This window comes from Aptenodytes forsteri, unplaced genomic scaffold (assembly GCF_000699145.1).
Source record: "Aptenodytes forsteri isolate BGI_AS27 unplaced genomic scaffold, ASM69914v1 Scaffold118, whole genome shotgun sequence".
Classification (NCBI taxonomy): Eukaryota; Metazoa; Chordata; class Aves; order Sphenisciformes; family Spheniscidae; genus Aptenodytes; species Aptenodytes forsteri.
In genome coordinates, this window is record NW_008795859.1 from 1,156,495 (window position 1) to 1,170,943 (window position 14,449).

At 37.1% G+C, this 14,449-nt stretch overlaps 1 protein-coding gene across 14 annotated transcripts in view; it reads left to right on the plus strand.

Moving 5' to 3' along the window:
• Nucleotides 1-259: 259 nt before the first annotated feature.
• Nucleotides 260-14,449, plus strand: part of ATXN2 (ataxin 2) — a 46,387-nt gene continuing 32,197 nt past the window's right edge. For 7 of the 14 annotated variants that reach the window (XM_019473289.1, XM_019473291.1, XM_019473294.1 and 4 more), the window contains exons 1-7: nt 260-293; nt 1,956-2,015; nt 2,745-2,816; nt 3,043-3,193; nt 9,146-9,160; nt 11,822-11,946; nt 13,223-13,314. In XM_019473289.1, coding sequence (XP_019328834.1) covers nt 1,983-2,015; nt 2,745-2,816; nt 3,043-3,193; nt 9,146-9,160; nt 11,822-11,946; nt 13,223-13,314 — 488 coding nt within the window. In that variant the 5' untranslated portion in view covers nt 260-293; nt 1,956-1,982. The remainder of the gene's footprint in view (nt 294-1,955; nt 2,016-2,744; nt 2,817-3,042; nt 3,194-9,145; nt 9,161-11,821; nt 11,947-13,222; nt 13,315-14,449) is intronic. The other 7 variants (XM_019473292.1, XM_019473300.1, XM_019473296.1 and 4 more) reach the window with 1 other exon arrangement.

A 14,449-nucleotide genomic window follows, 5' to 3' on the forward strand; every position in this document is an offset into this window, starting at 1 on the left:
CTTCATTTTGTCCTCTAACTTATTGTAGGTAACCCTCTTGCCTACTAACCAATGCTGCTTGCTTGTAGGTCAGTAGTTTGAAGGATAAATGCTGTGGGCCCTGTAGTTGTCAAATTGTGCTCTAGTGGAGTGCTGTTTTTCTCTGATCCCATTCTGAACACTAAATTAAGATGGGTTTTTGAATTCTTACTTGTTAAGAAATTAACCAGCTTCGGCAGTTCTTTTAATCGTATCCCATGTATGTATTTAATTTCAGAGGTCGCAGCAGTGGCAAAGGACCGCCTCAGCCTACAGTAAGTATATGTTTTTTCCTCATTGTACCACTTCCTAGGTATGAGGAAACAACTTATGTGCAGTGGACCCAAGTATCAACGTAAGAATAAGCAGGTACTGGAATAGTCTCTCAATTCTTTCCTTTGGATACCTTGATGAATATTTTAGACTGAGGTATGCTTTTCTAAAAATGTAGCATCTTGCATTCATTTAAGTCTCCTGGGAGGGTGAGGCAGGGGAGAAGGGTCACTTAAACTTTTGACTATGCTAATATAAATCTTCTGCATTTTCTTGCAATTATAGTTGTAGATACGGCTAACATTTAACTTAAGGCAATGCTTTTGAATTAGTTCCTCTCTGAAGACTGACATTGGCTTCTCCCTTAAACAGATGACAGTGTGACAGCATTTACTTAAATAAAAATAAGGATTTTGTTTAGCTTTAGTATAAAATAGCTAACCCAGTATTATCAGTAACCTGAATGTGTAGCTTTAGTTATTGTCGAGGCTATACATTGTTGAAGTATAGGTTGTAGAACATAATTTTATCAAAGCTAAAGATGTGGATCTTGATTTAAAGAGTGGATCTTTGAACTGCACTAATCAAATATTTGCTAATTTGTTATTGGCCTGGTTTTCAAGGATGACTAATTTTGGGGAATGGGGCAGAAGTAAGAATGTTTAAAAGGACTACAGTTTACTTACATAAATGTTTATTGAAGATATCAAGACTCCAGTAAAAATAAAGAAGCTTTGAGGAAAAGTGGTGAAAAAGGTCATATGCAAACACTAAACATCATAAAAGTGTTAGTCTTTATGTCCTCCATACTGAGTGTTGAGCATAGGAGTATCCTTAAACATGTCTTTTCAGACCAGGAAGGTGGCTAACATGCAGGAGTAAGTGGATTAAGTAGCTGACAATTTAAAAGATATGTTATCAGTTTAAAAGTTCAAAATATGGTGAGGTCCTTGCATGTTTCAGCATCTCCTGTTTCACAAGCATGAAGTTGACAGGGAGAGATACCAGATGTTGCAACAAAACACAGACATCCTCGCCACTTCATGTATGCTTATGCGAGCGTGTCATCTAGCAACCTGGGTGATACTTGGTCAGTTCTCCTAGTGTAGGATCTCAGATTCTGATACTGCAGTGAATTACTTTTGACTAATTTTATGATGGGTTTTGTAGCTCCTTGGCATTCCACGATTTGATGGCTTTAGCTTCTGTTAATGCATGTAATCAGGTCTGTTAGATGAAAAGATGTAGTTCAGCAGGCCCTGAAAGCACCTTTTTACTTCTACAGCATTTGAAGTACCTTATCCTGTTGATGGTTCTTAAACCAGAGAGGGATGTTAGCAGGGCTTTTTAAGTTAGGAGTCTGCATACGAGCTTCACCCAACCAGCAAGAGAATTTCTTTATTGCATGACATTAGGGGCACTCTGTAATGTTTATCTTGTTTGGAAGGGCGTTCAGATCTTTAATGATCAGAGAAAGGAGTAAGGGTCCTCTAGAAATCTCATGTGACCTAAGTTCTCTGTATATCGACTGAGTGAGGTTTTGGACCAATGTTTCTAGGAACTAGTATGTACTGAGGAAACCCTGCATTATTTTTGGCGCACTGGCTTTTTGAATTGTTACAAGTATTTCTCATATATTCATGATGTCTTTTTTTATTTTTCAGATTTCTTTTGATGGCATCTATGCAAACATGAGAATGGTTCACATACTTACATCAGTTGTTGTAAGTCTTCATATTTGGAAGGAGGGTAAACAGTTTCTATAGTGACATAGAATTGTTAACTAGTCCACTAATTGCAATACAATGGAGTGAATATTGAACTTTAACAGTAGGCTCTTTTGCCAAGATTGAACTTTAAAGAATCACAGTAATAGCTATTCTGTATTTTTGGCTTGGAAAGGTTCAAATACAATTTGCAGAGGTATAGCAAATTTCTTAGGTGCACTGGTCATATTTTGAATTTTCTGTCTTTAGCGAGGTTATAGATAAATACAATGAGTCTGTGTGCAGGGAGTGGAAGCCTTTCTCCCCAAATTTTAAGGGAAGTCTTGACATGCCAAAATTGAGTGAGGCAGACTGTCCCACATCTGCTAGAGTCCAGGATAAGCCTTCATCCTTATTTGTACCCACACATATGCACAGATTTTGTTTTTGCACAAAAACTTGTTTGTGTGCATAACTGGTCAAGAGTCTTGTGAGTACCAAATATGCTTCTGTTAGTATCTTTAAAACCCTTCAGAACAAATTTTGGTACACACCCAGCTGTTTGCATCTGCAGAACACAGTGGCGTATTTATAAATGGGCAAATGTTGAATGGGTAGATTTGACTAAAAACTGAGCTGTATTTTTACGCATTGTACTTACGTAAAAAATACATCTTTGAGAAAATCACTCAAATGTCATTTGTCAGCCTCATAGAAAGCTGTATTTTCATTTTTCTTGCATTCTAGGGATCCAAATGTGAAGTACAGGTGAAAAATGGTGGTATATATGAAGGAGTTTTTAAAACCTACAGTCCTAAGGTAATTTTTTTCTTTTAGACTCTTCCCTAAAAGATCCTAATACTGAATAATCAATGTTTGATTAAAATTTGCATATTTATTATGAATTATTTTGTCTATTAATGTCTAGGTTTACACAAGCAGTTTCATTTTTGCAAACTGTTGTAAATGTCTGTTTTTTGCAAGTATGTGAAGTTATCGAATAGCTTATTCATTAAGTTAGTGTATTCTTTTTTATCTCTAATAGTGTGATTTAGTGCTTGATGCTGCTCATCGGAAAACTGCAGAATCCAGTTTGGGGCCAAAACGTGAAGACATACTAGAGAGTATCTTGTTCAAGTCTTCAGATTTTGTTATGGTGCATTTTAAGGATATGGATACCAATTATGCGAGAAGAGGTATACTTGTTTTTAAAGTTGTCTCTATCTTAGATCATAAGTCAAGATTTTCAAAGTAGCTGCTTTAGGATCCAAAAACTAAAGTTCACATTTAGACTCTTAATGAGTGCGGAACATCCAGTTATCCCATTAAAGTCAATGGAAAGAGCGGATGCTCAGCACCTCCCAAAATCAGAAATTTATCAAAATTTAAAAAATAGATTGCAGAACCTTTGTGAGGGCGCACTGCTTTGAGCAGCTGTTTTAGGTGCCTGGAAAGCAAATCCTTAGTGATGTTAACAAAACTTTTTACAGATTTTGTGGGAGGTTGTTTTTTTTGTAAATGTCTTTCTAAATTCGTCTATTAAATGTTATATGAGAATCCATGAATATATAAATTCTTTATAAAAAAATTATTGTTCAGAGTTGGCGTATATCTAAAGTCTATATTTAGTTAAGTAACTTTTGTCTCTAAACATGCATTCATACAAATATTCTAAAAATACTACTGCTAAAAATTCTTAGAAAATCCACTATTTGTGTTCTTAATTTCTGCTTTACTACTTGTAGATCTGTAGGTAAGGCTCTCCAAAATACAGAAGAACCTAGTGGGGTGGCAGGCAAGTAGTCTTAAAATCTTGAAGACATGGCTTGAAACTGTCAGAATGAAACAATTTTACAGGCAGTCAGGCAGTCTTCATCCTTTTTCTTTTAATGTCTGCCCTCCAAGACCCTAATTATTTTTCTGGAACCTAAGAGGCTCATAAGTCAGACAGCTCTAGTTCTTTTGCAGGTTTTTTTTAGGCAGCAAATCTCAAGGGTGTTTATGCTTATGTTCCTGATTTGCTGGGCTAAGGAATAAAAGCAAAAACATAGCTTTCTGTGCCATGGAGTGAAATTGCATATGTGTACATTTTCAGGTTGATTAACAACTGTTACTGGGAGCTAAGTGGTTATTGTAATGCACGTGGTTTATTCCCATGTAGCAGTGACTTAGAGATGCATAGGGACTGGTGGACATTTAATGAGATCTTTCTCTTTTCACCTTGTGTTTGTACGTGCATATGTTCTTGCCTGATTCAAAGCTGAAGAATGAGAGGCTTCTTGTTTCAAGGAATTTGCTTTTCCCACAAGAAGATGCATAATGTCAGAGCAAATGTAGCGTTGAAATGCAGATAAGTTCCAGGTTCTGGATGGGACTTTGAATTTAAATTACACAAGAGCTGTTTTATAATGGGTCTGCTATGAACATCACTTTAATGTAAATGCAAACTGGGCTCTCCATTACCCAATCTTTATAGATTTTGAGCAGACGGAATGAAGAATATGCTACTACTTCTAGGAATAATTACTCAGTGGAAGTTTTCTAGAAGAAAATGACTGCTTCAGGTTGAACAGTCGCTCGGTTCACTTTATTAGGTGGAATGTCTTTGAATCTAAATCTCTTCAGTAGCTGGAGAGGACAGCTGAAATGAAGCTGTAGAGACTTGGAGCAAGATAAACTGGAAGGCTGCAAAACTTGATAACTCGTAGTGGGTAAATTAATCTGCTTTCCATTTTGTCTCAAAAATGTATTCTCTTGAAATGACACTTGAAAGTTTAAGTCAGTCTGTGATCACACCTGCAAATTAGAGCAGTGAAGGGCTTTCTGCTTCTTGGGAAACTAAGTAAGCAAGGATTCAAAAGAATGGAAGTGTATGAACATGCATGCAGGAACTGCTGCCCTTTTGTTCTTATAAATAAACCCAAATCTTCATGGTACTGAGTCGGATAAACCTGTGTGATTCACAGTAAAAACTGAGTCTGAACTCCTAGGTGAGGAGATGGTGTTCCTTGCCACGTTTGTATTGGGAATGGTTACTGTCTGGTGCCCAGAGAAGTTTGACAGTGTTGCACTTATCCAGGAACAAATATTTTTAAATTGCCTAGCCCTCAATGTTTTTTTGGCTTTCACAGACAAGTTAGTAGACAATTTGGACATATTTGGTTGGAAAGGCAGCTTGCTCTCGCTTCTTTAAAAATGTAGTCAAACAAAAGGGCACTTCACAAGCACTCTGTTGCCATAGGAGAGGCTTACCTAGAGTAGGGTTTGTTGGGGTCTGTGTATGTAGTTTCTCCTACCCCTTAGGAGACTACTAGACTTTTGAGGAGGCCTTGAAGTAAACTTAATTTCTGCAAAAGGTACTGTTTTGGAAATTTTAGTGTATCCTGGTTTCCTGGTTCAGTGTAAGTATCTGGGGTTGTATGGATTTTTATTCTGGCATTTGCTTCTCTGCTGAGCTGGAGGAGTGTGGACAAATGGTGCTCCTGACTGTGAGTCTTGATCTTCTGACTTAGCCTCAGCCTTGAATAGCAGAGCTGTTAGCTGCATTGTCTGCCTGTCTGACCAAGTGAGACAGAAGAGACTGTAAGACTACTGGAAAAGCGCAGCATGTGGGGAGAAAGGGAATGGGATGGATTCTCCTTTCAGAAGAGTGGAAGATACAGTTGTGTCTGAAAGAACTATCTGAAATAGTCTGCGAAGCACCTTTCATTGCTATCGTACTTGTGCAGCTTTGGAGCAGTGAGCCTGTAATTCATCCTGCAGCTACATCAGTAGTGCGAGTGCAGGGGAGGTAACAACAGTATAGGCTTGGGGTGGGTGAAACCACCCCGTTCGGCCTGCAGCTATCAGTAGTGCGAGTGCAGGGGAGGTAACGACAGTATAGGCTTTGGGGGGGGGGAAACACCCCGTTCGGAAGCAGCAGTCTTAGATTTGCTTGTGCCAAGCATGACATTGCACCTTTAGACGCACCAGTGGAGAAAGTGTGGTGCCTGCCCAGATTGTAGAAATTGGAAGGGTTGGGAGAAAAAATAGTAGGTCTGCGTAGATAGGGACGTTCTAACAGTTTATGTTTTAAAAAATAAATCTGTTCCTACTTCCTGGGCCCTTATTTGCAACTCTGTCAGTCTGCATAGACCTTCGTGCTCGTGTAGATTCCTGTTAGGCTTCAGAAGGAATGGAAAGGAGACACCTGAGGGTCTCTCACTGTGGAATTAGGGCTTTCTGCAGTACAGGCAGGCTGATGAATGAAACATGCATTGGAAAACTCAGGTGAAATTGGCTTATTTCCATTATCCCCCTTTCAAACTATTCTGTCTGCATTTAAAGAGGCACAGGCACTGTCTTCTGCATGTGACAGTGGAAATCGACTGCTAAAAATCCACTCTAATGTGCAAGTTGAAGTCCTTGGCTGCACATTAGCATGTAACGTCTTTCTGCTTCACCTTCTGAGGCAAAGGTGAAGTGTCTAGATCTCGTAGTTCCTAGATTACTTGGGCTGCATGATTGAAATAGGAGGGTATATTTCTCCTGTGTTGTACAGAACAAGCTCCTAGCAGTGTTTCCTGTAGTCCTAAACACTGATCAGTCGACAGTGCTGGTTTGCATATGATTCAAATTTGAGTAAGGCCTCAGAGTTGCCTTCTTGGCTTCTCTTTAAAGACAAGACAATTCAATGTCATAACTACTGTTAAAGTAAAAGGCTTCTACAGTGTTTTTATTGTTTTTCTTGGCACTGTTACTGCACTCTGAGAAAAATATTACAAATCCAATGAAAAAAGGCAGAAGAGAATTGGCTATTTAAGTTTTTCCTTGAATTAGCACTGAAAGTGGCATCCTTCCAGAGAAAGGTGTTGCAGGGGGAATAGCAGTAGGCCTATTATGAACAAAGGAAGGAAATGTTGGCTCTGCAAAGCTGGTGGTAACGAGTTTTACTGTTTCAAATCAGTAGAAAGTAGTTACAAAACAAATGAGAGTTTACTGTTGAAACTTTTAAGATGAAACCTCAGTTTACTTTGGCCCATGCTGAACTTGATCAAAGCTTGCAGTGTGCAGCATGAACACCTTTGGCACATAATGCCGATTGGTTTAATAGCATTTGAACTGCTGAGTTGCACTTAATTGCGTATTTGTGCTCTTCACCATTAGTAACTCAAAACATGTTTGAAAAAACAAGCATGTTAAACACTGAAATTAATTAAACCCGGACTCTTAATTGCTCTATTCTGGCAATTTTTTCTTTAACTCATTTAGTAGCACACACTTGAATTTGCCCAAGCTGAGTTTTTCTCAGAATGTGTACATTTAATTTGCCTTTACTTAATGTGAATTTCTGTTGCAGAGAATTGTCCTCAGGATTTTTTTTTTCTGGTTAGCAGGCTTTAAAACAAGAAGCGAGGTCTTTGATATCAAACTTTTTTGCTTAGGAGATGTCACATTAAGCAGGTACAGAGGCAGTGGGGGCTAACCGAGTGTTACAGCTCAAGCTCTTTGTTTGACCAGTTTTCATTTGATCTTTAACTTGGGTTTTACCCTGTAGAAAAGGAATTGATTAAAAATTTGGCCATGTCAAGGTGTCATACGAATTGCTCATTCAACAGCTCAGAGATACAAGGCACCAGATAAGTGGGAGGCTGAGCCTGTGCAGTCAGTATCTTGTCTGTTATTACTCTGCCAGCAGTTCATGTTTTAGCTTCTACTTTACTAATAATCTTAAGAGCAGTATTTTTGTTTTGGAAACAATTATTTGTAGAATTTATTTTTTACATATGTTCTCAATTTTGTTGCTTGTTAATTTTGGTAAAGTCTTGTTTGACTTGCCGCATTTGAATCTTGGTGTCCCTGTGCCTGCCTAGCTGTTTGTTCCAGGAAAACAGTGATCTGTGCCTTGGGGTACCATTCTGCTACATTTAAACTTTGCCTGGATGCTCATGAGACCATATTGTCTGACTAGAAGTCTGCCTTTGTAGCTTGAATTTCTACTAACTCTGGATTTTCTTTGAGTTGTAGAGGTTAAACTGATGTTGCAGTCTCACTTGTGACTTGCATTCTAAAGTGAGAGAGAAATGAAGAGCAGTGCAGCTTCCTGTGCACCATGATATACTGGATTCTGCTGGGAAACTTAGCATTGACTGTACACATCTTACTCAGATCTGTAGCATTCGTTAGAGAGCGGAGTTTTTGTTTTGACTTAGTTCCCCTCCCCCTCCCCCCCCAGTTCATCTGTGTCATAATTTTTAACAGCACTCTGCTGAATGTTTATGTGGCTTTTTAAATAAGAAAATTAGTGGGTTGAGTACATAAGTCTTGTTAAGCTAGTATTTTATTCACAGTATCTAAAATGGCACAGTTGTGTATGGAGTTTGAAGTAATTTAACAGAAATTAAGGAAGCACCCTTCTGAAATACGGATCATCTCCATCAGGTGCTGTCATCAGTCCTCCTAACTCATATTTATGTAATCTTATTGAAGAAGGGTTCCCTCTACTCCCAGCAAAGTAATGTAGAAGCAAATTTCACAGTTTCCTTGGTGACGTAAGCAGCCTCCAACTTGCGTTTGGTGTAAAATGTCCAATCTGAGAGGATCAAACATGAAAAATTGAATTAATGATGTTCGGCACAGAAGCAGCACTGGTCTGTCTGGGTTTTGACAGTGTTAGGTACGGGGTATTGATAAGGTAAATGTAGAGTTTCCAAATACAAGTGCCTTACTTTTGCCTCCCTGTTAAATGTCCTCTTTGGTTACTACTTAACTGTGGATTGAGGTAGCACTGTGATACTATGTAGTTTCAGATGAAATTTAAACGTACCTTCTGTTATAGTATATTTTAAAAGCTGTTTGTGTGAAGGGAAACTGAGAGATGTTTTCTTTTAAGTTGGTACATCTTAGAAATCTGTAGGCTGTTTGGAGGGGTTTTATTTGTGAAGCAAAATGGGGAAATACATGGGGCTGTTAATAGGTGGGACCATTGCTGAGGTTTTACTGTGGAAATGATCTTTGCAAGGTGGGAGATGTATAATCAGTTTGAATATGTCTGTGAGAGGGACTGAAAGAGTTTAGCTTTGCCTGAATTCAGCCATATAATGTGAAAAAATCCACCTGTATTTATATCTGATGTCTTCCAATTTTTTCTCTCTCCATATCTGTTGTAGTTCCTTCAGAAACAGGTAACTTTTTTTGGCAGTCACTCTATGTCTCTGCATCTTGCCTTTCATAATGCTTTTGTTACCATAATATATAACGGAAACTTAATATCTTTGCTCGCACATTTATGGCACTATAAAACATGCATGCGTAACTTCACAGAATCATTTAGAGTATCTTGCAGTTAGTTGGTGACTTCTATTCTCACCCTTGATTTTTACCTATTCTGAACAGTTGAAAATGCAACGATTGAAATTTTGCGTCAGCACGTAGGTAATACAATGATACAATGACTCTGTTTCAGAACAGTTTACAAGTAATCCCAGAATGTGCCTGCTAAAGGCATTGCATTTAGTGACAAGCTAAAATATAATCTCACGTGAAAGTGTTAACCGTCAGCTGCGTAGGTACTGTCACGATTTTGGTTGGCAGCCTATGAAGTCTCGCAGAGTGATTGATGCAGGTTTTTGCAATTTCACATGAGCCCTAACAGTGGTGTGCCTGGTTAGGTGTCTTTCTTTCATTTGGCTTTCTTTTCTTATTTTACTGATTCTTTTGTATTTGAAATGAATGTTTAGCTAATAAACTTTTCTTATTTTTCATACATCTTCTATAACATTTTGTTTCATATATGCTTATTAACAATGCTTAATTGCTTATCCATAGTTCTGTTGGTCTTTGTGTACGAGTTGAGCAAGCATTTCATGAGATAGTGCGGAATGTTATTAGACAGACTAAGCACAGTTAACTTTTATGACAGATCATACCAATATATGTACAGAACTTGACTGTGAAATTGGGTAAAACAGGAATAATAAGCTATGTCAGCAGTCTCTCTTTAAAAAATCTTCAGTGATTGTTGAAAAACTGTAACATCAGTGGCCAACTTCATATGTTGTGAATTCTTTTCACGATGGCTTTAAAGTTCATTTTTCTTAGTAAGATTTCAGATCTTGCCAAAAGATAATTTAAGCCACGTTCTTCCATATCTGACACTGCCTGGTGGTTTGATCTCATCTTTTCTAAAGGTCTGAAATGTTTGCTCCTTATTTTATCAGTATGATAATAGGAAATTCTAGATTGAAGGCTGATTTATTTTAGGCTTATTTATTTATTTACAAGCTTCTAACAAGCCTATTTTATTTTTTAAAGTTCCTTCTGTTTAAGTAATTTAAGAATTTGCAGGCAGCTCTGAGATATAGTTGCTTACAAATACAAAAGCTTGGCTAATGTTATTAGACAGACTAAGCACAGTTAACTTTTATGACAGATCATACCAATATATGTACAGAACTTGACTGTGAAATTGGGTAAAACAGGAATAATAAGCTATGTCAGCAGTCTCTCTTTAAAAAATCTTCAGTGATTGTTGAAAAACTGTAACATCAGTGGCCAACTTCATATGTTGTGAATTCTTTTCACGATGGCTTTAAAGTTCATTTTTCTTAGTAAGATTTCAGATCTTGCCAAAAGATAATTTAAGCCACGTTCTTCCATATCTGACACTGCCTGGTGGTTTGATCTCATCTTTTCTAAAGGTCTGAAATGTTTGCTCCTTATTTTATCAGTATGATAATAGGAAATTCTAGATTGAAGGCTGATTTATTTTAGGCTTATTTATTTATTTACAAGCTTCTAACAAGCCTATTTTATTTTTTAAAGTTCCTTCTGTTTAAGTAATTTAAGAATTTGCAGGCAGCTGTGAGATTTAGTTGCTTACAAATACAAAAGCTTGGCTTCCTTGATGAATGGCTTTGTACATTTTTTTTTATAGCACAAATATTCTAGTATTACTCCTTCTTAAGTCTGGTTTGAATGAAAGATGAACAAGTGACAATAAAAGCTCATGATCTTTATTTTTTATATACATTTTTATAATTTATATAAACAATAGCAGACTGTTACTGCTTAGTGCACCTAATGGTATATTTATTTTCATATGTTGTTGAGAACAAGAGGTAGAGATTTTCTGAATCTTGCTGTGTGATTTGGGTAAGCTGCTTCTTGAAAAAGCTCTTGCAGGAAAGAGGACATCTCCGTTCATGTCACAGTGAACGGATGCACCAAGCTAATGGATAATTGAGTTACACTGCAAAGGGAGTAAAAGTGTGTGCGTGCATGCTGATGTGTTGAGTAGTTGTGGAAATAGAAGCAACTCAGATATTTAAAGGGAAACTTGTATTCTGCCCATTTATTTAGGGAATGGGATTGGGTTGCATTCATGCTTTTTTGATACTTGCATAACATGTTAGCGTGCAGTTGTGTGGGCTGTTTGGAAAAGCATATTATACAAGTCTTGGGTTTTCTAGAAGAATGGGGATCCTCAGGTAGTCTTTTTTTCTTTTTTTTAGCAAAAACACATGTAGTTTGTGTAAAATATTTTGAAATCACTGAAAGTAGTTACTGCTATTCTTTGATGCCTTGTCTCATACTTTAAGTTGCAAAAAACCCCTGTAAACAAATGTATTAGAAGTTATTCTGTACTTCCATAGTTATTCTAAGTATGAAGTAGGCACCTTTTTAACGTAGTCCTATTGAATACAGCAACTTCAAGAGAAGGTGAATGATGTTTAATGTGCCTGCGATTCAGCTGTATTTGGCTGTTCCTCAGATAAACTAGTGTGTATATCTTCCTGTACTTAAGCAAATTGATTTCACCCCCATCCCTCCCCACTCCATTGTAGATGCTTTTACTGATTCAGCCATCAGTGCTAAAGTAAATGGTGAACACAAGGAAAAGGATCTTGAACCATGGGATGGAGGAGAGACCACCGCTACTGAGGAGCTTGAGGCATTAGAGACAGATGTTGTAAGTAACGCTTTTTTATCATCTATGACAGTCTGTAGAAAATAAGATATTTCTCTGGACATGCCTTGCAACAATTCCTTAATTTTAATCTAGTAATGAACTTTTGACTAAAATTGCTGGCCTACATTGTATGGGTGTATGTTCAGTCTTTGCTAGCAGCTGCCACAGTACTTTTTTACAATTTGAATAAGAATAGCTGGATTTCAAATGCCACTTTTGGCAAATATTGACAAATGGCAGCTGCTGTGGTAAGGGACATGTTTGACTCATGGACTGGCTGAAAGAGGAGCTTTTATTAAGGACTCCAAATTCAGCAATACACTGAAGTGATTTATGTTTAATCAGAGCATTCCTGTTTGACTATCATTGCGTTTGGAAATTATGGCGAAATTGTGCTTAGCTAACTGTCTCTGAGCTAAGATGAAGGAAATTGACGGAAGTCTGACCCATGACTTAATAAGCACAGATACAATCTCAGTAGATTATGAATCGTTAGATGAAGAGTATGGTCTCAAATGACGTTTCTTTATATATCATAGCAGTCAGCTTTTACTCAACCATGCATTCTTTTTAGTAAGGTATTCAGACTGCAATATGTTAAAGAAAGAAGATAATATTACTGATTAGAGGAGAATCTAGTCATGTTACTGTGGAGCATATTAACTTTGTCTGGGTAGAACAGTTATCCTGTCAATTTTAGTGTACATATTGTACAGCTGAGATTTATTAGAATACTTAATACTGTCAGTGCTTTTATAAAACATTCAAAACATTTATCGTTGTGCTCGAGTGCTGTAATAGCAATTTTACTAAAGTGGGGAAGTTGTGCAGATCAACAGGGGTCTTCTGCCTGTGGTGTGTGTCTCTCAGATAATTGCATTAGTAGTGCATTTGAAAAGTTTCAGCACTTGCCACAGCAAGGGACATTTCTAATGTTCAGAAGTGTCAATTTGCACTTTCTGGAAAAGGCATTAATGTATGTATTTCTTGCTAGCCAGTAATCTTCTAATACAGAGTGGGCGTGGTAGTTAAAACCTCATAAAAAACCCACAAATACACACAACAAACAAAAAAATGGTTTTTGAAGGTAAAATCTGTGCATCTGATGAACAAAGTTCCATGAAATAAATTGTGGCTTTAGTAACTTTGTTATCTGGACAGTGAATTCATAGGCCCGGGAAAAAGGGCAAAAGGTTTAACTTCTGCCATCAGCCCTTAATTTTAAGGGAATGTGTTTCCAGTGTCATTTTGAAAAACGAGCATCATTTTCTTCTAGTCTAATGGATGGGATCCCAATGACATGTTTCGTTACAATGAAGAAAATTATGGTGTAGTATCAACTTATGACAGCAGTTTATCTTCTTATACGTAAGTTCCAAAATATTTTGTTATTAGATTTGTATTTAATGTTCTCCCTGGTTTGACAAACTTTATATTCTGAAGATAATCTTACATACTTTCTAAAGTTGTAGAATCGAATAACTGAAAAAGCAATGAATGAATAGTGCTTAAGAAAGCTTGCCAGCGTTCTGTGAATAGTTAGATGTAGTAATCATTATATATTCCCTTAAATGGGCACAGTTCATTCTCATTGCAACATTTTATGAATTTAGGCATGCAATAATGCTTATTTCTTAAAAAACTTTTATGAATAAGGTGGAAAACACCAAATTGTGAAACTATCTTTACATAGCTGCTATACCTATAATTTGTGTTTAACCTAGCAGAACAGTTTGACTAAATCCTAATTTTATTGAGACAATTGATCTGGTAAGTATTGGAATGTTGAAATGTTGCTGATAACTAAGGGGGGGTTGTGTACCGTGGATGACTTGGTTAGTGGACTTGTCCCGATCTAAACTAAAGTTTTAGTTACAATATAGTAACAACATGAATATAGAAGTAGTATAAAGCCTGCTCTGGCTACTTTGGCAGTGTGGACCTGTTCCCAGTAGTCTGCAGCTATAATGTTAACTGCAACTGCAAAACAAATCAATTGCAGATGTTCAGCAGCCATTGTGAAATGTCTTTAATGTTTTCCCACTCTTTTAACCCCCGAAGTGTAAACTTATTTTTGAATGTCAAGGAATTGCAGTGAATATTTTGATTTTTGTATGTAGAATTGGAGCACTTGTCTACAGGTCTCTGGTTCAGCAATTTTATTTTTACCATTTTGTTAAAATAGACCTGTAACGTGGTGATAATCAAAGTGTCTTAATCGGCTTACATTTGAATCCTGGGGAAGCTGTTCTTTTGTATACTTCACTGCGCTAAGTACTTTTTGTTCTTTTGAACTTTAGTCTTCCATCTTTCTGCTTGATGGATATTAATGGAAACAGATTAAAAACATGAAGGTGGCTTTGAATTGCCAGTGACAAATTCCATTGTTTCCTAGTCAAGCAACTTGCTTTGCCTATCAGTCTGCTAAACTGGGAAACTCCTTTCCTGGTTCTCCAAGTATGTGATGAGCAGCAGTGTAGCTAAATGCTTATATGTGTAACTG